The 24,109-nt window shown below is 39.9% G+C and overlaps 2 protein-coding genes across 2 annotated transcripts; one reads left to right on the top strand and one right to left on the bottom strand.

Moving 5' to 3' along the window:
• The first annotated feature begins 959 nt into the window (after positions 1-959).
• On the top strand, positions 960-11,549 carry LOC131797728 (polycystin-1-like protein 2). The gene is made up of 14 exons (XM_059115394.2): positions 960-1,209; positions 1,620-1,932; positions 2,094-2,694; positions 2,931-3,092; positions 3,333-3,458; positions 3,744-3,971; positions 4,205-4,450; positions 4,740-5,354; positions 5,713-5,949; positions 6,388-6,730; positions 7,066-8,070; positions 8,395-8,678; positions 8,929-9,091; positions 9,516-11,549. The coding sequence occupies exons 1-14, from the start codon at positions 960-962 to the stop codon at positions 11,405-11,407; spliced, it is 6,465 nt and encodes a 2,154-aa protein (XP_058971377.2). The 3' UTR covers positions 11,408-11,549.
• Positions 11,550-12,657: 1,108 nt separating this feature from the next.
• LOC131797721 (protein qui-1-like) lies at positions 12,658-23,996 on the bottom strand. Its single transcript, XM_059115386.2, has 8 exons — positions 23,859-23,996; positions 23,490-23,707; positions 21,073-21,782; positions 20,059-20,261; positions 19,124-19,454; positions 17,774-18,525; positions 17,317-17,523; positions 12,658-17,043 (listed from the first exon to the last, which is right to left on the bottom strand). Exons 2-8 carry the CDS (start codon positions 23,573-23,575, stop codon positions 13,759-13,761), a joined length of 5,574 nt encoding a protein of 1,857 aa, XP_058971369.2. The 5' UTR covers positions 23,576-23,707; positions 23,859-23,996; the 3' UTR covers positions 12,658-13,758.
• Between the last annotated feature and the right edge of the window lie 113 nt (positions 23,997-24,109).

Consider the following 24,109-nt stretch of genomic DNA (forward strand, 5'->3'; position numbering starts at 1 on the left):
GTAACGCCAAGTATTTATAAACAAGCTGGGAAGCATAACATAACAGTCACAGCAACAAATCTTGTCACCCCTCTACTGAGTCACACACAAGTGGTCATCATAGAGGTTCCAGTTGCTGAAGTTCACATTAACATGAAGTATTTTGAGGGAGGTAAATTCTATGCTGGACATGGTGAGGGCATGAATATTTTCCCAGAAGGAATTCCAGTTATATTTGATGCCAACGTTGACAAAGGTTCCAGTTTGGAGTACACATGGTCAATCAGTAAAACTACCACATACATTGAACAGAGCACACTCACGATTCAACATATATTCCACACTCCTGGAACATATAAAATATCAATACGTGTTAGCAATCACGTGAGTGAAGCAGTTTCTGTTGTAGATATTGCAGTTCAAAAACGTGCAAAATTCTTGCATAGTTATCTCGAATGCTCTTCGCCCAAGGCTAGAAATGAAACTGTTACCATTTGGGCAGCTTTGGAAGTGCTTGGAACGAACTCAACTCTTCTAGTGGAATTGGGCAACATCACGAGATATTGGTACGGAGAAGCCGATGCGATAGATAATCTCAATACAGCAGCGAACAAGATAAACACGCTATATCAGGGAGATCTTGAAAGAACAACCATCATGCGTTACGCCTTTGAAACTCCAGGAATATATAACATAACAGCAACCCTAACAAATTATGTCTCTAGGTCATCAGTAACCTGTGAAGTTGAAATTCTGCCCAGGCCCTGTAAAAAACCTGAATTGAGGTTAAAAAATGTCGGCAGCAGTCCAGCAGATGCAAGAGATCTCTTTAAAGCTAGTAATATATTATTGAGGCTGATGTTGACATCTTCTGTCCCGAGTCTGAAAAATCCCATTACGAATGGAAGATATTTGAATACAATCAAGAAGCAAGAAACTTTATGCCGTTTACCGATATAAGTTCTTACGGAGAAGCTTCCATGCGAGAATTACGACTCCAAAAGAGGGCTTTGCCGTTGGGATTATTCAGACTAAGTTTGAGCGTGAACATGACTGGAGATGGCCTGGATGATTTCTTTGCAGCTGCAGAGGGATATATTAGAACAATAAAATCTCCATTGGTTGCTGAAATCAATGGAGGAAGCGAGATAAGAAGGACTTTCGGGTCATTGGTATCTTTAAACGCTCTGAGCTCTCATGACCCTGACATCGGAGCAGGGAATCACTCAGGTATTTGTATTCAGCAACAAATCTTATTCTCAGGTAATTGCGTTCAGTAGCCTCCTGAAAGTATTGTGCTTTTCCATCGTCTTAATCAGACTGAACCTAAAATTTCACCGCATGGTAAGAAAGCAAACCCACTACCACTGCAGGGTCAGTAGGGCCGAAATTGATTTCTTGATTTCTTGATTTCTTGATTTCTTCTGTGATATCCTTTTTTCAGATCTAGTCACTTTTCCCTATTCAGCAAACACCATCGATTCAATCTCGTTCACAAACGTATGTGCATGCGTCTTGTGCTTCTGGTCAGGTAGATTACCTATTTAGGCTCTTTGAAATTACAGTGATTTTACAGCCTTGGATCAGAATAAGAGCACAAAATTGACAATGGAGTAACCATAATATATTCCTCTTCCCAGGAATGCGTTTCTTGTGGCTTTGTAGGAATATCTCCGAAAGATTTCCGGACCTACTGGAAGAGATTATCAATGGTACCGCAGAATATTCGAATTCAAACCTTTCCCTTAAATTTTCTGCCAGTTCTGAGCGAGGTTGTTATCGAAATGGAGAGTACATCATTTCAAATAGAACACACCTTAACCTAGCGACATCTCGTATGACAGCTGAAGAAAAATATCACATAGAACTGGTAGTGAGAAAGGACAGCAGAAGTAGTTCAACAACTCAGTTATTGGAGTTGAGTGTGGAGGACATTCCAGTCTTAATCATAAGGTAGGACAAATTGACGCGAACTAAACTGGAAATATCAGGGGGAGGGGGGGAGTTAGAGTTGGTAACCATTTCTTGTTTTACTTGTGTCCATAACACTATTCCAAGTAAAAGCAAACTATGGTGATTCCTGATGTAGATAAGACATATTACTTTTTCTAAAGGTGTGTGGTTAATTGCGACAACAAAGTCAATCCTTCGGAAAAGCTTACTGTGTCATCTGAGTGCCTGGGAAACGCCTGTAACGCGAAACTGACTTATTCCTGGTCTTTGCTGTACTTGGAATTAGACGAAGGCACAAAATCAGTTTGGAAAACCAACAGTTCACTAATGAATCCGCGCTACATCTCACCATATGGAAGCTTTCCAATCATTGTCATAAAGAAAAATGTTCTACAAGGAAACAGACTTTACAAACTTGCTGTGAAAGGAACTCTGCCATCTGGTAGCTATGGACGTGCTTCTCATGTTTTTGAAGTCAATGCTCTTCCAAGGGACGGGACATGTGACATTGAGCCACGTGTCGGTCATGTGCTGACCACGCGGTACAGGCTCTGGTGCATTGGCTGGCATGACCCTGATGGTCCCTTTAGGTACGAGATTTACCACGTTCGTGGAAAAGAGGAATCGCCTCTGTATTACGGAACAGATGCAGCAACAATCATTTCACTTCCATTAGGGGACGGAGAGAATTACACTATGAATATCACAGTTCGCGTCTCCGACAGATTAGGCGCAGCATCATCTGTGAGGCTTCAACTTCAGGTAACTGTAGAAAATCATCAATGCGATGAGTTAACAGTGTATTCCTCTGGGGTCATGCAACAGACGCTTTGTGATTAGAACCTCCTGGGTCTTCTTCCCGAAACCCTTTAAATTGATATCGTGGGAAAAACTAGCCGTTTGCATCTGTAGGGTTGATAAAAGTGATAGTTTCGTTTTCATTTTCTATGGCAAATTACTGTTACTGTGCAAACTACAAAATATTTTCTTTCTTGCAGTCACTTCCTCCACTCCTTAAAGGCACCCAGCTTATAAATCAGCTGTTCGACTTGATATCGGATACGAACCAGGATATGCTGCGTAATGCTATGAGCATTAGCTCTGTTTTAAACTACCAAGCAGGACAAGACACTCCCGAGCTTGCAGAACAACGAAAGAAGGTTTGAACTACGAGAATTCTCTCCCTGAAGGCGTGTTACTTCTTGAGTTTGTCCTAATGTTTCCACCACCACTAGTGCTGACATTCTTGTTAATCACTCCACTTTGATAAACTGTCGTATTTCGTCTGTTTGTGAAACACTGCTGACATTTCCCCATTTTCAATAGTTCTTGCAGCTTTTTCTTGTTCAATGAGGCTGAAAGTATTGATGATAAATAGAAACACTCTTACCAATTCACAGATACGCGAACTGCTCATATTTGCATTGGTGAAGGAAACGACTCCTTCTGGTCAGGCCGTTCAGCTTTTATCTGCGTCTCTCCAAGAAGCCACTCAAGTAACCAGTGAAGTATCATATGAGGCACAGGTAGATAGCAGTTAAATATGTTTTCTATGTAAGGTCGCAAAATGGTAAGGTATGATGCAGGTGTTTTCAATCAACATCCCTGAAACAGCACTGTACACGTTACCTTTTACTTGAGAGGTTCACGTCGACTCGCTCCCCTCGTGACAGTCTCAATAACAGATAAATATCAAATAATAATAATTCATTGTCCTTCCATCCGTGCTGTCTGTCTTTGCAAAATAGCTGACTCATGTAGGTTCCATATATTTTTGTACAATCAGTTGTGTGATTGTCGCTATTTTTCAGGAAGCAGCTACCTCAGCGCTGGACAAAATGGCTGCTGTATTTGAGAGTGAGTCCCCCGAGACAAGCTCTGATTCATTGGAAACAGCTGCTGTCGGAATGTGTGGAACTATCGGAAATTTGCTTGACGTCGCCTCAGAAAATGCCGCTGTCCATCAGCCAAACAGCACGAATCAGACGTCATCAGAAAATGTCAAAGAACAAGCTGACAATGAGACTATGCACTCAAAGGTAGGCTTACGAGTTTTTCATCTAACCTATATTTCCGTAAATGGTTAAGAATATATGAAAGTCATATATTTCCGTACTTAATCAAGGAGTAGGTCTGCCAGAAAAAGCCATCTTATTATGTCATTATTGGCGTATCTTTAGGTAATGATGATTTCATGGATTTTCTGCAATATCACAATTACGCCGGCGTGCTAATTCAGCTTTTTAATGTATGAATGCTTCATTCTTTTCAGAGTAAGGTTTTGGTAAATAAATTATTCAAAGTTGTGGATTCGTTGTCAACGTCAGTGCTCAGAACAAAGGTACCCTACGAAGAAGCTACAGAGATAATTTCCTCACGACTTGCTCTAAACCTGAAGAGCACCGCTCCCTCTGGGACTGGAGGGAACGTGAACACAGGATTTGCAAGCTTTAATGTGCCAAAAGGAAAAGACTTGCTCCGTAATGCAAGGCCAGGATTGACATCTGTTAATCAAAAGGTATGTTTCCTAGTGATTGGGTATAATTTAATACAAGTATTTTACTGTATCATCAGAGATTACACCTCCAGCAAACGACACACCTCTATGATCGGTTTAGATCCAATACTAGATCCAATAACGTTGGTGACTATATTTTCCAGTGCTTTAAATGCTTCAGTTTGTATCAATGTCGGATACTGTCATTCTTGTTACTGAGAACGGTCATACTTTTTAGCGTCGCTATCCTCGAGCTCAAACCATTAACTTTGGTAGAGAAGGGTTGTATGTTATTCTCCTTTATTTGCAGGTAATGTATACGCCAAAAAATTACCATACCTACCATAACTCATCAAGGGACATCAATACCCCTGTTGTCAGCCTTTCTTACGAAGACAAGGAAAAGAAAGAGTTGATTTCAGTTTCTAACCTCAGAAAATACATCGAATATTTTTTGCCTGCTCCAGATGTCCTGCCGGAACCGAATAAATACGACGTAAATGTCACAGCAGAAGAAACCTGGGCGTATCACAAACTAGTAATTTCCTCCAAAGACGAAGCAGTTAGCATCGAAGTCACGCCATTCAACTGCAGTCACAAACTTCGTCTTCACGTTCGAGAAAACCGTCATCCAACCAAGGAAAAATTTTCGTGGCGAAAAGAAATCTGGCACTCTGCTACCGAAGTTCCGACAAACACTAGCTACTCAGCATGTTTTAAGGACTATTCTCATTACACACTTTTCATATCTAACACAAGACTAAAACAGTCTACCTACTTTATTGGTGTTTGGTATTCAAGTGGGAAAGAGGACATGAGAAGTGCCAACGAGACTGCTGTAATGAAGTACTCCATTAGAGTTTACAAATCAAAATGCCTCTATTGGAACCAGCAACAACAGGCATGGGAGGGCGACGGCTGTTTTGTGAGTCTTTCAGTAGTTTTCATTTCAGTCTTTAATTCCCATCTGATCCAAATGTAGAGTGTTATTTATGCTTTAATGTTATGCAGCAAGTAATCAGCCTTTAGTGTTTGATTCAAATGTATATGAATCATGTGCACTGTATTGGCAGAGGTGTCCGCTCCGTAAGACGAGTCATAGAGTGGTGGCAGCTTATAATACAGGAATAGCTTTATCCACTGACATCTACTGGTAGTGACAAGACACCTATCTTAATCATATTGCTATTTCTAGCTCTTCTCGTCTAGTGTATTAGTATTAAATCAAAAATAAATCCTCGCCAGCGACCATTTTTTACTCAATCATTTAAAATCATTTCTAGGTTGGACCATTTACAAGTCCAAAGCGAATTCACTGTATGACAAATCATCTAACATCATTTGGATCTGGAATGATCGTAGCACCAAATCCAATCGATTTCAGAAAAGCCTTGGCAGGGTTTGCCGCCGCCTTTCAAAGTGGTAATGTTGTAGTAATGTTCACTATCATTACCTCGTTGATGCTATACTTGGTGCTGGCTATATGGGCTAGGACAGTTGACAAGAGAGACGCCAGACAGGTAGGAAAAACTAACATTGATAAGTTGCAACTGGCTTTGGCCCAGTTCCTTAAACATTGAAAGCCACACCAATCAAGAATTGGTCAAGTCCAGGAGAGGACACATTCGTGTGAGGTATAAATGAACACCCCTTAAATTTCTATTTGATTCAGATGCAGTTTAATCGCTTTCCATGCGTAGAATGATTGGCGATATACCCATATGACATAATTTTCACTGATAACTTTCCTGAGCACTGAGGAGCCTCCTGGCTCTTTCGATACTACCAAAACCATAATAGTCAGGAAATTGGACCTAAGTACTAGACACATGGGAGACCATTCATTTCCATATATTTCGGAGATTAATCTACAGTGGCATGTAACCTTAAAAAGTTTTCTTTGCGCACATGACAGCACTTTATTGTCATTATTCACTGATTTGTTTCCTCATCAACAGGTCGGTGCTACCATTCTTCCTCCCAGTCGACCAAACAGCCAGTATTTGTACGAGGTCTACTTTGTTACAGGGAGCCGTAACGGTTCTGGTACGACAGCACATGTTGGCTGTGAGATTTTTGGAGAGGATGACGACAGTGGCCCGTGCTTTCTGCTAGATGCCAACAGACCACTTTTTAGAAGAGGGGATCTAAATGTTTTCATCTTATCCGTGCCGCGTAGTTTTGGGGTCATTCGAGGAATTAAGATTTGGCATGATAACAGTGGTTACAGTCCATCATGGTTCTTATGCCGAACGATGCTCAGAGACTGTCAGACGGACGAGAAGTGGATTTTTCTCGCAGGTAAGAAAGAGAAATTTCTCATTTTTGTCTCTTTTAAACACCCTTTTTATGCCACAAAGTACGTAAGAGTGGTTTTTGGATTATCAATACTCCCTAAGTTAGTTATGATTTTCACATGTTTGTTGTGAATCGTGTTTAAAGTCGTTGATGCTCACGCCATGTGATATGTTCAACAAGAATACGTCTTCACTCGGGTACTCAGTTACTTGATAGAAGAACATTTCAACTGTTATTCATAGGTTCGTGCTCTCAATTCATCATTAGCAGGTATTTTGTGGTTTGATAAGAATCGTGATCTTTCCTCCTCGTAAATAATTTACCCTTCCTTTTCACAGGGCCTGCAGGCCGTTGGCTGGATGTAGCAGAGGAAGACGGGAAAATAGACGTATTCCTCAACCCTGCAAGCGAACTCGACATGATCTCCTTCAAAAAGCTCTTCAACACAGAAGTACGCAAGGGGATTTGTGACAACCATCTTTGGTTTTCGTTGGCCTATCGACCTCCAAGAAGTCCATTTACTCGCCTTCAGAGACTCTCTTGTTGTCTCTCTCTATTGTTCACCTTCATGATCACTACAGCAATGTTTTATGGATCAGGTTCTGAAGCAGGGGACACGTCCTCGTCTGTTCAGTTTGGACCCATAAAGCTTAACATGCGCACGGTCATGATTGCTATGGAGAGTGCATTGATTGCAATTCCAGTTAACATTCTGATAGTGGCCTTCTTTAGGAACTCCAAAGCGAAGGGGAAAAGGTCAAAAGAAAACAAATGCTGTCACGGAGACACTAATTCTCAAGCGTCTGAGCAGGAAACAGAAACTGACTCAATCAACAGTGATTTGCATAATTTAACCAGAAGCATGGAAAAGGATCGGGATCTTGACGATATACAATGCCATATCAATGATGAGGATGTCTTTCAGAAAAGGATAAAGGCAGACAGAACTGGTTCTGAAAGAGAGAAGTCATTTGTTTCAACTGAAGAGACTGAGAGCATCGATGATGAATCTCTTCAAGACGCCCAAAATCCAGGATTTCTTGAAAACCTGCGTGGAAAGTTCCAAAGCGATGGAGGACCCTGTTTTCCATATTGGTGTGTATATGTTGGTTGGGTGTTGTGCATCTTGATTGTTTCGCTCTCTTGTGTGTTCACATTATTTTACAGCATGATGTGGGGGAAGGAAAAGTCAAACATGTGGTTGACAACAATGGCTATTTCGTTCATCCAAGATACGCTTATCAGTCAGCCATTAAAAGTGATTATTGTAGCTTTGATCTTTGCGGTGTTCTTTAAGTCAGCTGATGATGAAGACTATTTTGAAGAATCTCAATCCGCACAAGGTTTGCAAAATTTTAATATAAAACGACTGACAAAGTGAAACGTTTACATCAACCGGTCTCTTGTTGTTATCAAAATTGTGGAGGATTTTTCCAAACAAAGAAAACAAACTTCCTCCTTAAACAAAGAACATGCTGTCGAGCAGAATAAGTTGTTAGAGGCATAAGGTAACGAAAATAAGAGATGGGACTGCATGATTCTCTTAGTTTCAAATTTGCACAGTTTTCCAAATAAATCCTAAACTTTTTGGAAGTAATTTTAACCAATTTTATGTTCAGTGATAAAACAATTTGAGGATGTTGATATTTTTCTCTCGCAATTTTTAGAAGTGTCAAACGAAGAGGAAATACATCAAGAGCTTTCAAATGAGGAACTGGCCCAGTACCATCCCCCTCCGAAGGAAATTCTGAGAATTTTAAGGATCAAAGAGATCCGAAGACGAGAGACCATCAAAATTTTCACAGATATTTGTTTGTATGTTATTTTGCTGGCAATGGTGATGATTCTAAGCTTCCAATATAGGAACCCAGCATCGTACAAGATGATCAACACTTTGAGGCGGGTGTTTGTAAATCCTATGCACAATAACAGTCGCGTGCGGTTTGAACAGGTATACATGTTGAATCAACATATGTCAAAGCTATGCCAAGCTTTCACTGCCAGGCTGTGTTGTAATTAAACGCTTCTCCTCTCAATATATTTTGTCCAAACTCCTACAAGCTTCTCATAAGACCTAATTCACAGTTGATGAGAAATTTTTCTTTCTATCAAAGTTTCCTAAAAGGTGGTTAATGAACCTTTCGGGCTGATCTCCATCAAAATGATAAGAAAACTTCACCCCTCATACCATCTCTCCTCAGGTGAACACTGTGAATTCCATCTGGGACTGGAGGAGGCAGACCCTATTACCAGGATTATTCCCGGAGAAAATTTACGAGGGCTTGCCCAACGAGCCGTACATGGCTGACAGAATGTCGCTGCAGCTGGGTGTAGCGAGACTGCGCCAAGTTCGTATTCAGAAAGGTACCATAACGGTCGATGTTTGTACTCTTTGCAAACAGGAGCTAGAAATGGACTAAGCTGGAGGACGATCCGGCCTAGTTCCCAATTTCCTCACGAGGATCTGAACGGGTGCAGCCAAATAACTGGCGTCACTTTATGAAAACGCTTAACTGGTGTTATTGAACTGATGATGGACTTAGACCCCATCGTTTCAACAGTTTCGGCTTCCCAAATCACATAAATAAGGATAGGTTGCAGTCCCTTCCTAGTACCCTTGTTCTACCAATTAGTTTTCTTATGTATTCTTATATTACGCTGTTTTTATTCATTGCAGTAATTATAATTGTGGGAAAATGAAACCATTTAATCTTCTCTTTAGACTTTAGAATACTTGATTAACCGATACCTTATTACCACCTCATAAATTATTTCTTCGTATTTTAAGGTACCTGTTCAGTTAACAAATGGTTTGACGACATATTTCATGAATGTAACGGATTTTATTCAATGCTAAAAGACGACACTAAGTTTTATGATTCTCGTTGGGAGAATGCAACAGTTAAACCCAAGAATACTGATAACAGGAACTTGTTTTCATTCTCGTCCGGGACGTCTGATCACAGATATACCCCGTGGCAGCATATGGACAATTTCGCTGCCCATCATGTATTGCCAGTCATTGGGAAATTTGCAACTTACAGTGGAGGTGGTTATTTAATTATTCTGAACCAGAGTACAGACACTCCTGAGGAACAACTGCACTGGTTGGATAGTCGCACCAGGGCTCTCCACGCCGAATTCGTTGCCTACAACCCCAGCATCAACATGGTTGCTGCCGTAACGATTACGTTTGAGCTCCCACCTTTGGGTGGGGTATATAAAAGTTTCGAGGCATTCACTGTTAGCATGTATGGTTCTTTGCGGAAACATCCAGCTGCAAGAATAATCGGTGAAGTTACAGCTGCTGTTGTGCTTGTCTTTATGATATATCGCGCTGTCTTTACGATATTTCACGACAAGTGTCAATATTTCAGAGATGCATCGAAAGTTTTGGACCTTATCTTCGTATTTACGGGTATTGTAATCGTATTTTTGAAAGTTTTAAAGGAGGGATTCAAAAACCTGGCCACTGATCAGTTCAAAGAGGATCCAAAACAATTCCTTGATTTTTACCAGTGTGGCTTCTACGATGAGTTGACCGACTATGCTTTCGCTTTACTCAATTTTATAGCCATTGTTAGATTTTCATTTTTCCTGAAATTGCTTGGGTGCTTGGAGCACATTTTATTGACCATTGCGGGTTGTTTTTACGAGCTTCTTGTGTGTCTTGTTGTGTTTTTCTGCCTCATGATGGCGTTCACGTCCTTGTTTTCCATTGCCTTCCACGGCGACAGTGATGATTTTAAGGATTTCTCAAGCTCATTGCAAACCTCGATTTCATACATGGCGCGTATGGTTAGAACTGAGGAGGTCGTGACCTCACATACAGTTTTACGAGCAGTGGCGTTATTCTCATGTTGTGCGACTCTGATCTTCTTTTACTTGACTGTAATTCGCTCGATTTTCATTGTAGGTTACAGGAAAACGGTAATGAAAGATCGTGGAAAGGTGAAAGAGAAATCGTTTGAGTCCGGAGTTTTCGAAATTTTAAAGGATAAGTTTCGAGAATTGGCGGGTATTGAAAAAGAGAATAAAGTAATTGTCCAAGAGGAAGAAGATACTCATGAAGTGAGGTTAAAGGCTCTTGTAAATTACATCACTAAAAGTCAGTTTTTGCGAATTCAGCTTTTCGTTAACGAGGTTTACACAGATGATTTTGCAGAAGACCTGAGCCTTTTCGAGGAGGTACCTCTAAAGAAGAGGCATCAACATTCCATAAATAAAGATACTGGCGTCCAGGAAGATCACAATTTAAGAAGAGCGGAAACGTCCAAGCCCACAACGGAAGTCAATCAAGATTCGATTCCTGAAGATATGCAGAGTAAAAGTAAGCAAAAGTTTCGTGTGGCTTTCGACCTCCCCGGCGAAAACGACAGAGCCACCACAAGAATTACAACATTTAACGAAGAAGGAGAGCTTGGAGGTAACAATGCCTCAAGAGACAACAATACGGAAATGCCAAACGAAACAGAGAAGTTGAATACACTTGAGAAATTAATTGAAGAGAAAATAAGAGGTTTGCAGACGCGTAAAGAGGATTCTACACTGCCTTCAGACTTTGGATCCGTCGAAAAGGAGATACAGATGCTTACAAGACTACAACAAAGGATTGATGCAGCAAGAATACAAGGAACACCATCAACACAACCCTCTCAAGAAAAAGTCACAAAAGATTGATCACAAAACCAAGTTCCATCATGTTTCTAGTAACTATGTGGACTTGCAGAATACCTGTGACAATGGTTAGCGTATCTTTAATTAAGTGCGTACATGTGTTGAAAATCTTACTATTAGTAAACAGTAGTCTTTGGATTGTAAATGTCGGTAGTCTTTGACAGAAAAAAAATTCGGGGGAGTCTCCTTAAATCAGACCAACTTGCTAAGTGATTGGCATCGTGACCACGAATGACCACTATGCTCTCGTGAGCTTTCAGTTTAACTACAAGTTTCGAGCAATTAAAAATTGACGCAAAAATCAGTGTAAATAAGTGTGCTGGCTCGTCTCGTCAGATAATTAAAGATCATGAAGGATAAAGTCATTAGAAAAACCTGTCATGTCGTTGCCTATTTCCACTACTTCACTTGAGGGTAAGAGAATTTAATCTACGGAATCAAATAGCATTTCTTTCCACGGTTTCTCTTTGACCTCTACTCAATTCCATGAACGTTATCCTTCCAAAATCAAACGCATTGTATTACCTTGACAAGTGCCTGATTCCTGCGCCTTCAACTTGAATTTCACACAACTACCTATTCATGCACGTTTCGTACACCCTCAGAACAGTTTAGACCGCAAAAAGGGGTTTGTTTACTCCAAGCAATTAAGCAAAGTACTCTCGGGGAAATCTAAGCAGGGATATGCGCTTTGCTCGATGTAAAATGAACCCTTTGGCACTGAAAAAGCTTTGCTGCTTCTGAAGGTGAAGTACTTAGTGATTTTCGAAATATGTTTTATTGGTCAATTTTGTTTACTTCACTTGTCCAGACCACGGGATAGGTGCGGTGTATGAGGTCGTACAGTCTCGCACTTGACTATGCTCCTGTATATTCCATTTTGCTCACTGTTTTAAAAGGCTGACATGTACAAAGAGCCCTTCAATACCATCAGTTCAAGTTCATTCTATGAGCGCTTACAAGCCACATTTAACTAACACTTTTTCCTTGATAACGTAAATGAAATGATTGGACAAAATACTGTTGACCAAGGACAGAATTTGTATATGAAGATGAGCTGACATCGACACTTGTCTATTCAAGAGGTTTTATAGGAAATTCTACTCCTCCAAGTTTCTCTTGTTAAGTTCTTTTTTTAAACTATTAATTATTGCAAAATGAGTCCGTGAAAAGAGGTGACTTTGCAGGAATAGCGGGCAGGTGTAATAATAAGTGACGCCACACACCATTGAATCACCAAATTACGTGTTCTTTGATGGGAAATAATTCTCTTGTTCTTTAAAAATCAATTTCACAAAAGTCAATATAAATCAAAGGACCAATAGTATACTTGAAAGAGTTACGCGCATCTGATTAGCTAAAAATGAGTGCATTTTTCATGTAACATGAATGCGAAGTTGTAACACGAGTGGAACTCATAAATAGCGGTCAAAATTCCTTTTTTCTTTACTTTCTGTGATGCTTTTTTCATGTAAATTATTACAAATCGCACTCGCCCAATTTTATTTACTCGCGCTTAGTAATACCAAATTGCACGCAAAAAAAAAATCATGTTATTACCTATACTAAAAAGATCCGTATACTTTACTATACTTAAAAATATAAAATCCAGCCCTATTATATGTAATTTTCATCGAGGAACACTGAGATTTAAAAGCTAAAAGAACCAAAATATTTCTTAAGTGTTACCACAGAAGCTGCAAAAGGTGTTCAAAGTGTGTTACAAAGTCTCTGTATAGATGGATAATAACAGACGTAACTACAAAACCAAGTAGACCATCTTTTTGTTATCGCTTTTTGTACCGACAAATTGTGAAGTCTTTCCTTCATTAACTTCATGCATTCCACTAATTATTCCTAAAATTGTTAATGACTTATCATAAGACAATTATTTTAAAGAGAGAAAACGTTTTTAGATGTGTGTTATTTAAACTATCTACATGTATTCCTATGATAAATATCTCTTTGTCTATGTACTGCGTTTGGATTATGCAACCAAAATGGCCATGTTCTTCACTTATCATATCAAAGATGGCAATCATCTATTCTTAATCCCTTGAAAAATATTACTTGCGAATCTGCTATAACACGCAAAACAATTTTGAAGGAAATTCATTATAAAACGATTGTAATAAAATCGGTTTAAAAAAGGTTCACTGCGGAATTAAAAAAAAAGTTACTCCCTGAATGGTACAGAAATGATTAGATTTCGATAAGTTCAAGCCTCTCTTATGACCCAACTAGCATCTACGCGTTAAAAAAATTCATATTAGTTCAAAATTTAAACACCTAATCATACTAAGTAATTACACCCACACATTTGCTGGCATTTTATCGTTAGACAACGAGCAGATTCAAACATTAACTTCTGTTTCATTGTCACTGTCACCATCATCATCCTCATCATTCCATTTGAGCTCGTCACTCATATCAAACACGGCTCCATGCAGGGTGGGGTGGCTGAAGTAAGGATTTGAAACATCAACAGACAGCTCACGTGACCCAACCTCGTGCGATAAGGCCAGTGATACGATTGGACGGGATTTGTTAATTACCATGGCAACCTGATCTCCATCATCCGTCAGGATGCAGCTGGAAACGGGAAGGTCTGGAGTGAAGCAGGCAAGAAGAATGCCGGATATAAGGTCCCATATGCGAACAGTGCGATCACGAACGCCAAGAGGAACGTAAGCCAAGGCTCGTTTCCCATCTTTAGACAAGCAAACACCTTTGACAGGTTCCGTGTGGCCGTTCAGTTGGTGGTAAAATTTACCGGTTACCAAGTCGTACACCCGCAAGGTCTCGTTGGTGCCAAGTCTTCCAGCCACTAGCATACGCATGCTCAGGGAGGACACTGCCACATTCCAGACATTCATCCCCTGGCCAATGACGTGTTTGACCTTACCCGTCTCCAGGTCCCACGTAACCACAGATTTTCGTGTCTTGTCTAACTTGCTAACGTCAACTAAGTAATGGCCATTGTAGCTTATGTCAGCAGTTGTCAAACTTGGGTAGTGACCACTGATTTGTAACGTGTACCGCTTGGCTTTGTCTCTCAGGTCCCAGACTATAAGTGGAGCATTCTCACATGAGCACACTGCAACCAAGCCGTTGCCGCTGACCATCACTGTTTCGATGATAGCGTTTAGACCACTTTTAAGCTTCGCTACAAGTTCTCCAGTTTCAAGGGAAGCCAACTTGAGATACAAGCGATCTTTGGACAGGATAAGTACGTGTGTTGTGCCAACCAAAGCACAATCGCTGAATTTCAAACTCGTAGACACAGCAGGCACTCTTGGACTCTCGGCCAACCGCAGAGCTAAATCTCGACGCTTGTACAAGGAACTTGCGTGTCGGTGGACTTTATCCGTTTTGGGGGCAAAGTCAGATCGCATGTGTTTGATCAGTTTTCCTTCTTGAAGGTCGATTATTGCAAGTTTAGTTCCACAACGTATGACAGCGCGAGTGTCGTCGACAACTAGAATTTCATCTGCATTAGTGTTATTCAAGGTTCGAATTATCTGACATGAACTCAAATTCCACACACAGATGGGACCGGTAGTCTTTGACTTGGTGATTACTTGCTTTTGAACACTGCTTTTAATCGGTATTAACTGCTGGATGCTGTTCGTCTCTTTGTTGTCCTCAAAGCAGGCTTCAGAACCTTCCTGAGTTTCCAAATCCCATACACGTGCCATTAGGTCATCGGACACTGTCAAGACTGTCCTCAAATCAACACAGGAAACTCTCACAATGGCAGTCATTGGGGGATGCTTCAGCACCTGCTTCTCCTTGATACCTGTTTCCAAGTTCCAGATTGCAATGTCATTGAAATTGTTGGTGCACAACATATAGCGCCCATTCTTAGTTACAGTAGGGTAAAGAATATCTGGTCCTAGAACGTGAAGACACTTTCCAGTGTTCAACTCAAACACTCGCACACTACTAGACTTCTCGAAAGATACAATGAGTTGACCCCCGTAGAATGAAGTAAGAATCAGGTTGTTCACAACATCCGCCGAGTCTTCCCCAGACACCTTGATAGACAGACGAATTTCCTTCGTATTGAGATCATAGACTCTGGTGTAGGCCGCCGTGGAGCTTGCGAAGGCAACGCTATTTCCAAGGCCAGCAATTCTGTCATGAAGGAACTTCTTATCCACAAAATCCCTCGTGAGTGTTCCATCGCTCAGGTTTACAAACTTGATGACCCTATCTAGAATCGCCACCAAAGTGTCACGGATTCCAGCAACTGTAATTGGAGCAGGTGTTTCCGTGCTAGGGATTTCCCAAACCATATGTGCTTTGTTAAGATTCCAAAATTGCAGTGATCCTTGACAAGATGCAATTGCAAACTGTTCATCAAGGCAGAAGTCCACATAGCCAATAGGTCTGGATGTATCCAAAGTTTTTTCTACCTCGCCACTCTTCACGTTCCACAGGGTGATAAGCTGGTCATGAGATCCATTCATGGCTTTGTCGCCATTCTGGCTGAGGACGAGAGATCCGTGAAGACCTGGCAATGAGTGTACCAGTTTTCCACCTGGTCGTGCAAGACAACGGATGTTGGGAATTAGGGCCGGATTGGAAGGGTGATGAGCTTGACGTAGAAGTCGAGCAATGAACGGAGATGGGGAACGAGAAGAGGATAAACGTCCAATGAACTGTGACGACAACTGGTCTGTAGACACGTTCAAGGCTTCCATGGAAAGTTGCAATGTCTCAAAAACAAGCTTTAAATCTGGGTCGTCTGGTCTGACAGCCAGAGCCTCAATAAAGTCGTCAATAACGTCATGAACCGAGGTAGCTTTCAGTTTAACTGACAGAAATTCAAAGTTACAGAGGGCGCTTTGTTTGAGCCTCTCAAAATCGTCAGATTTCAACAAGTGAAAAGGGAGTTCCTTCAACTTTCTGTAGTTGAACACATCATTGGCAAACTGAAGTGGCTGACGAGGAAGATAGCGTTCTTTCACGTTCCCCTTCCCGTCTCCTTTCTTCGCACCTTGAGTCCATCGACCGATAAAATAATCTGCTAGCTCTGAATGAAAGCGGTGAAGGTCCTTATCATCGGAGAACAAGAATTTCTCCATGGAAATGTCATGAAACTCCTGATGGGCCCAAGTGATCAAACGGACTCCATTTTCAACGTGAGCAACAAGGAAGCGGCCTATATCAGCTTTGATGAGTAGCCAAAGTGACAAAGGAAGACGTCGAATTGGTGGAGCCCAGCTTGAAAATAGTTTATCCAACACGACCTCATCACAAGACAAAATATCTTCCAATTCCGCTTCACTTATTCCTCTCCTAGAAGCGGTTATGTACGCAGCAGTGTGTTGGAATATCTCCTTTCCGTGTTTAACCTCCAGATATTCGAACAAGGAGATGATCATCTCCCTCACTGAAGCACTGAGACTTACTTCTGCCAAAGTAGTATATGATTTCCACGTGAGAGCCTGTTCCAGGGCGAGCTTTAGGTAAAGCTGAGATCGACAGTTAGAGACTTGCTTTAGCACGAAGCTTTCTTGCGATTCAGTCAGCTTCCTGTTGTTGCTTTGTAAACATAATTTCATGATGTCCACCATTTCGCTATCAGTCATCTCTTGGATCTCAACGAAATGGCTGTCATCAACGACAATGCCCTGAAAAGATAATCAAGGAGATAAGACCAAGAAATAGTTTCTGTCAGTCAAGTTATTTACGTGATTTTCAGTATCCAACTCGAAAAGAAAGAGACAGCTATCAAAAACCTGACACAAGACAGGAAAAAAGGAATGCAAAAAAATACAGCTAATGTGGATACTTACCATTGCCAGAATAATGGTGTACATATCACCAATTTGAAAGGCGAGTTAAAATCTCGTGAGAAACTCAAGGACTCCAACTCAATGTGCAATATAGGCTAAACTACCCACCTTAAGGCAGGCAAAGGCCTGGTCTCCGGTCAAACACGTGAGGACAATCTTTACGTGCGGAGGCAGCTTATTTGGCAGCCATGACAACTCTCGCTTGATACTGTAACTCCGAAGTTGATCCAGTGAATCCAACAACAACACCAATGGTTGAGATTGGGAGGCTCTTTGAAGCAGGACATGGAATTCTTTCACTAAATTTTGATAGTCCTGTAAAGGATTGAAACCATGACTGTAAGACTAAGAAAACCGAAGACATTTTAATTTGATTTTGAATAGCTAGTTGTGTACTGACCAATCACAAAATAGTTTAGGACATACAAAAAAAACTTATAAACACAAACTGGCCACTCTTTTTGTTTACAGTTTAGTTTTCATAAGGTTTTGGTCATAAAAGAGTGAAATTTGCCATAGTCCGATTTTATGAAAACGAACTATACAGAAAATTATACAAACAAACCTGTGGAACGTTCTTGGAATCAGCTTTGTAAACAAAACAAAGTTGATGGCAAATGCTTCGTAAAAGTGAGTGCACTTTACAGGACTGATGAGTAGTGCCAAGGAAACGCACCACAGTTGCCACTTCACCTCCACTCCACGTCTGACACGAATTAGCCGCCATTGCAATCAAAGATGTCTTACCAGAACCTTGCTTCCCATGAATAACTAAGGGAGAATTGATTTGTCCTGTAACGTAGTCCTTGATGCCATCAAGCACTTTACTAGGAATACAGGAGGAGGAGGAGGAAAGCTTTTTACAGTTTATTTGATGCTGTGCAACTTCTTCAAGCACCCCATCGTCCCATTTAGTATTTCTCTTCTTTTTGACAGCTTCTTCAATGCTTTTCTTCATCTTTTCATGGTAGTCTTGACACAGTTTTTTAATGTATTGGGCGTGTTCCTCATTCGAGTGAGGATCAACACCTTTTTCTCCCCACTTAATGTTATACGAAGCTATATTGTTATCATCAATTGCTTTGGGGATTTGATTTTCTTTCGGTAATTTTAGAATAGCCTTTGTAGACTTTTCCAACCCTTTCACTTCTCCTCTACCACGCAGTTTCGGTGGAAGTTCTTCGACGTCGACATACTTCGCTGCGCGAGGATTGTTGAGGTTCTCTTTCATATCTGTGATGTTGCGTTTGAACCAAAATGCCTGTAAGCTTGACGAATTCCTTTCTATAATGCCCTGCTTTATCTCCTCTTCTGAGTCTGTAAACAGAGATAAAGTCACAAATAATTATACCTCTTAAAACGTTCGATTTATTTACATTTGCTCATCAAAATGAATGCTATACACTCTGTAATTGGTGGTTACCTATGGTCTGTCAGAGTATGGACATATGGACGACCTCAAAAAAGAAAAAAATGGTCTCTCCGTTTTCTTCACGATGACACAAAATTTAGGACTTATTAGCAATCTTTTTCTTTTTTTTTGAAAGAGGAAAGAAATTGAGACGAAAATTGTTCTGGGCGACTTGAAAATTAGGGGTGGCAACTAATTAAAATAAATCCTCATATCTTTAAACATTTATAACGAGGAAATGTTAAAAGTAAAATAGAAACGTGTAAAAAATCATTCATTTTCTTGTACTAGCAAGGAAGTGAGCTTTCCCCTTGTACAGGTTTGTTCCATGTTTGCAGAAATTCCTTTACTCTCTTCGTGAGTCCAAAAGTTAAATGGATAAAAAGGAAATGCAGCAAAGTAAAAATGAAAATTAGTGATTTGTAAGTAGATTAGGTTCCTGTGTTGCCTCAGACAAAGTAAAAGAAACGTCAACTTAGTTCCTCTCTAGAACATAACAGTTACCTGACTGTAAGTACTTATGTGCTGCATCTTCAGACAGCGTCTTTGTAGCTGCCTTCCGCAGGGCATTCTGCAGGCTGAGGAATACATCCCACCATTCCTTAAGAGCGTGTTGCCTGGCTTCAATGGTGGGAGGATTGAGGAAGTCTGGAAACTGGCTGCTGATTGGTTGAAGAACATACTCCGGTGGGATGGCGTTGTCATCAAGCTTGAACCAAACTTGTAACAGTCGCTTGTCGTCTTCATCTTCAATTGCAGCAAACAAGGAGTCAAACTCAGAGGCAGAAATGGTACGAGGAAAAGGACGATAACCGTACTTATGACTCAAAAATGTCTGTAAAAGATGATCATAATCACGTTTAGGATGGTCTATACCTTCACAATTACTTATCGGGCGGAAAAAGTTCTATTCATATGTTTTTTCGCCCTTAACACTTCAGTCCTCCAAAGTAAATTTTAGTGTCATATTCGATCTAAGAGCGTGACTGCATGAAGCTGGTTAATTGAATTTGTCTTTTGCGTCTATTTAGATGGCTACCTGCAACTTCTGTCGTGGTAACTGACATTTGGAAATAAGCAAATTCCGTTGCCAACATTGAACTTGGTTTTTCTTGGAAAAAAAATGCTTTGCAAAATACTCCAATGTGATGGAATAGGAAATAAAAGAGGAGGATATATCCATTTTGTCTCAGCTGAGGTTTTTATACATCCAAACTATTTGGAGAGCATTTAGAATGGGTGTCACAAAACACCCCAAATAAATCAGAGCAACCAATCAGAAGAAAGGAAAATATTATAGGGCCCAATAAAATCTCAAGGTAATCACAAAAAAACATCCCCTGCACCTCCCTTTAAAAAAAACATAGTTTTCCTTAAAAAAATGAGATGAAAGGAGAGAAAAAAGCAACAAAAGAGTGGTATCTATTCAGGTTACTCACCACAAAGTTGGGACCAGTAGAAAGCTCCTGGCAAAGATTGAGCTCCTCTAACGAAACCTCACTGAACATGTGGTCATCAGTGCATGGATCATGAATACCCCAGCGCATGTCCACCACCTGAAACTCATAACCTTTCTCATGACAGAAGTCTCTCAGTTTTGGATAAACTTGGCTCATCAGTGCGTTGCGCTCAACTGTTGCATCTGTGTTGGGATAAAAACTTTCAACAATCAGGGAAAGACCAGAAGCATAAATCTACCCCTCAAATGTAAGTGTGCCTGAAAGGGAAGGGAAACTACCCCTGGAAACAACTAGCCAACAAAGAGTTTTATCACTAGAGCCTGGTGGGTCTTTGTTTTGGTCTAAGAAGAGGAGGTTGTTCCAGGTCATCCAGGCCCCCATCTCTTTAGTCAACTAGTTTTTGCTGTTTTTTACAATTTCCAATGAAGGAAGTCGTTAACTTATAGAAATAACATAGGACACAGGGCTGATAATGACACATGGAAAGGAAAATCACATACTTTAGCCTAAAGTTAGGAAAGCTGAGGGGTACACCACACATAGACCTCTTACAAAATTTTGGTGTGATTTTTACTCTTCTATTTACACTCATATTAGCCTTCTTTGCCTCAATTTTTAAAATGTAGTGAAAGTTCTATTGTTTTTAAACACATTGTCAAGGCAAGAAAGGCTACTGGTAATTAGCAATGAGGCCTTCCATTTATGAAGTTTTTGAGCAACCTAATTCCCACATTATTCAAGCACAGCTTATCTTGATTGTTCTTCTCTTTGAATGATGACTAATACTAACTTGTTTATTACAACATTTAAAGGAAGGAAGTTTTTCAACAATCTGAGTGAACAAAGGTTCCTTTTAGGAGATAGGAGGAAACAAAATATATGTGATGTTGGTAGGAAACAGGCTCCATAGTACTCACTTCTTTCAGGAGATTTCTGATATATCAACCCAGATATCCCCTTTCTGTGATTAAATGCTTTATGTATTCTGCTTACCTGTAAAAGTGGAACTGGTGAATATTCTCACTATCTTGGCTGAATTAGGAACTGTCACACTCATGTTTCCTGATAAAACCTGATGGTATACATCATCCAAGATGAGCTGTTTTCCTGCTGATTTTTCAACTTCAGCATCCTCATCATTAACTGTTCTTTGATTTGCTGCAGAATTCACAACTTTTTTTCCATCAACATCACTTTGAGTTTCCAGATCTGCAGAAGCATGTGGATCGATTAGACCATTAATGAAATGATTTTCAGCCCCATTGACTGTATCAGGTTTTCCATCATCATCAAGGGGATAAATATCGATATCTGGTTCTTCATTGTCTGGCATATGGTCGATTGGACAAATTTCAATATCAACATCTGTTTCTTCCACTGCATCCTTCTTCCCATTAAGCATATTTTCAGCTGATTTTGAAACTTGATCATCCTTTTTGGGTGCTTCTCTTTCTTTCTTACCAAATAATTTTTTACTAATCTTTGAGAACCGCTCCTCTTTGTCGGCTTTACTTTTTGTCCTCCCACATAACTCATCCAGGGAACTACTTGATCCAGGAACAGCTTTTTTATGCAGTTCATGTTCAGGTGTTTCATATTGAGGTAAAGAAAGATGAAACTCCTCACTAGATGCTTTTAGTTCCTGAGCTGCATGTGGCATATCAGCTGCTAGTTGCAGGGATGTCTGACTTGCTTCTTTATTACTGAGAAGGTTTAAAAGAGAAACAAGAATTGCTGTTGATTATTGTATGTTTACATAATTCAAGAGTTACTGCTTTCTGTTCAACTGTCTACTGATCACATGTCTGTGTAAATGTCAACATACATTATATTAATAACAACAAAAAAACAGCTTATTTCCAATGCCAAAGGTCAATTTAGGGTGACTAATGTGGCATCAACCCATTTCTCCCAAGAGGAAATAATAGACAATTTCTCCCTTCTGTGGCAACACTTTGTCAACCAGAAAGGTAATGAGAATGTAGAAAAATAACCAACTTGAAGACATTAACTGCTTTTACAGGAGTTCTCTGTATTTACATGAAATATATCAAATATATCACAGATAGTAAGGAGAATTGAAATCAAGATCTTGGATTGAAAGGTTAGAGGTATTTCTTTATATCCAATTTTGCATCTTATCCTAACAAACAAAGAACATTTTCCTAGGCCATGCAGAAAACAGAATCATTGCTTTACTTCAAGCTGGCTCTGTGCTTGCACTCAAAGCCTGATCAGTGACCTAGGAGTCTGTCATTTAACTCAGAAATAATTTGACAATTCCATTCTTGTTGAGTTGCAATCAGTGCATCAAGATTCTACAAAGTTGTCGTAAAGTCTTCATTGCAGGTTCAGAGCCATATTGACACCTTAATATATCTCACCTTGCTAAATGCGATCCAACAATGAAAAGGGGGGCTCACCAAAATTGTTGAGTTACAGGTATATATTATTAAAAGCTTCAATGAGGGTGTTTCTAAATAAGTGTAGTGTCTTCAAATTGAGAATCAATTGAGTATTTTTATGTTAATTAACCATAAAATAATTTTGTTCAAAAGTAAAAGCAAAACTTAAAAAAAAAATTAAAATAAATTAATGTCAAAGCACCTTGAAGCTGTGACTATGCCGCTGAAAGAGAAATCACAGAAATGTGTTTTTTTAAAGAGGTGAGAGAAAATTTAATTTCACGATAAAAGATTTCCAAGGTGGTTTGATAATTATTATTAAGTTTTGGGTAAAGATGTTATCCAAAGTTTACGCGTAACTTCTGAAACACTGTACTTTTCGAAGAATGCAAATTTCTCACACTACATAAATATATGCAGGCTTAGCGTAATACTGGATCATATCTAGATTTAACCCATACTTGTGTATTTAGTCAACTATTAATATTTAATTCCTTTATCCCATTGTCTAAACAAGAAGATATACATACAAATCAGTAGATGAGAAACTTTGAACGGATTTCATCCTAAAATACATGTAAAATCGTTCCATCATCGCTGAACAATTTGTTTCCGTTGCAAAATCGTTTAAAATGCAGCTAGTAGTCCAAGCAATTTGATTAATTTCACGCTGTTGAGCGCTGATAGATTTCGCAATGGTTACATCCTTTTATAATCGTTGGGTATTGACCTATTTACGGACATATCTTCTGACGAAAAAAAAATACACGGCACCCTGCCAATCTGCGGTTTATTTGGAATACCGCCAAATTCATGCGACCGAAATTCTTTTTTTTTTCGTGGGGTTGATCGAGAGAGAGAAAAAAGAAATCAACAGTGTTCGTCGATATTCAAAGATAATGAGAATTGCCTATTGTGGCCCCAAGTACTTGCTTGAGAGACCAAACATTGACACTCGCAAAAATAGGTTTGCCCTTCTTTGTGGAAGAATCGTTCTTTACATACCTTAGAGTCAGATTTTGTTGTCCTGCTTCGAGATCGTCCTCTGAAGAACTTCGGACAGGCCTCCCTTTCGAGACACAGCATCCCATGTTCCCTTATTCAATAGATTTCAAATCAACACCTTCAGACGCACTTAGCCCTTCTCAGACCATCGTGTCACACAACGAGAAGCGTCGACTCAGCTGAGATAATTGTCATACAGAAGTTATTATGGTTCGTCACTGTGGACATAATGACAGCGAATACTGACAGATGAGGTTGATGTTATTTGTACGTTGGCGTTCACGGATCCCTCGGAATGTAACATAGCTAGCTTAAAATGTCAAATTAGCATAATTTCGACTGACTCGAAAGAAATTATTTTAATCTTACCTTCACCCACAAATAATTTTCCATATTTCGTACAATGCACTCTACGGAATTTCAAATAAACAAAAAAGTTTTCCCTTAGGCACGAATCCAAAACAAATTGCAAATTTCTGGTCAAGTCCTCATGACAGCAAGACAAACCTGTAATTTCTCTCCAATACTAACAAAACATCCTCAGCATTTTAATAATAAGAATATCAAGACTGATCATATTTTGTTCAGCGGTTGATCAGCCTCGCTTTGGATCATCACTG

This window comes from Pocillopora verrucosa, chromosome 3 (assembly GCF_036669915.1).
Source record: "Pocillopora verrucosa isolate sample1 chromosome 3, ASM3666991v2, whole genome shotgun sequence".
Lineage (NCBI taxonomy): Eukaryota > Metazoa > Cnidaria > Anthozoa > Scleractinia > Pocilloporidae > Pocillopora > Pocillopora verrucosa.

Excerpts from the sequence above, each read along its gene's own strand:
- LOC131797728 (XM_059115394.2), top strand. The coding sequence starts at position 960 with ATGCGAGAATTACGACTCCAAAAGAGGGCTTTGCCGTTGGGATTATTC. Across the intron at positions 3,093-3,332 it reads TTGCAGAACAACGAAAGAAG|ATACGCGAACTGCTCATATT; the intron begins GTTTGAACTACG and ends ACCAATTCACAG. Across the intron at positions 9,092-9,515 it reads CCAAGTTCGTATTCAGAAAG|GTACCTGTTCAGTTAACAAA; the intron begins GTACCATAACGG and ends TCGTATTTTAAG.
- LOC131797721 (XM_059115386.2), bottom strand. The coding sequence starts at position 23,575 with ATGGGATGCTGTGTCTCGAAAGGGAGGCCTGTCCGAAGTTCTTCAGAG. Across the intron at positions 20,262-21,072 it reads CACCAGTTCCACTTTTACAG|ATGCAACAGTTGAGCGCAAC; the intron begins GTAAGCAGAATA and ends ATCCCAACACAG. Across the intron at positions 17,044-17,316 it reads AGGCCTTTGCCTGCCTTAAG|GGCATTGTCGTTGATGACAG; the intron begins GTGGGTAGTTTA and ends TTATCTTTTCAG.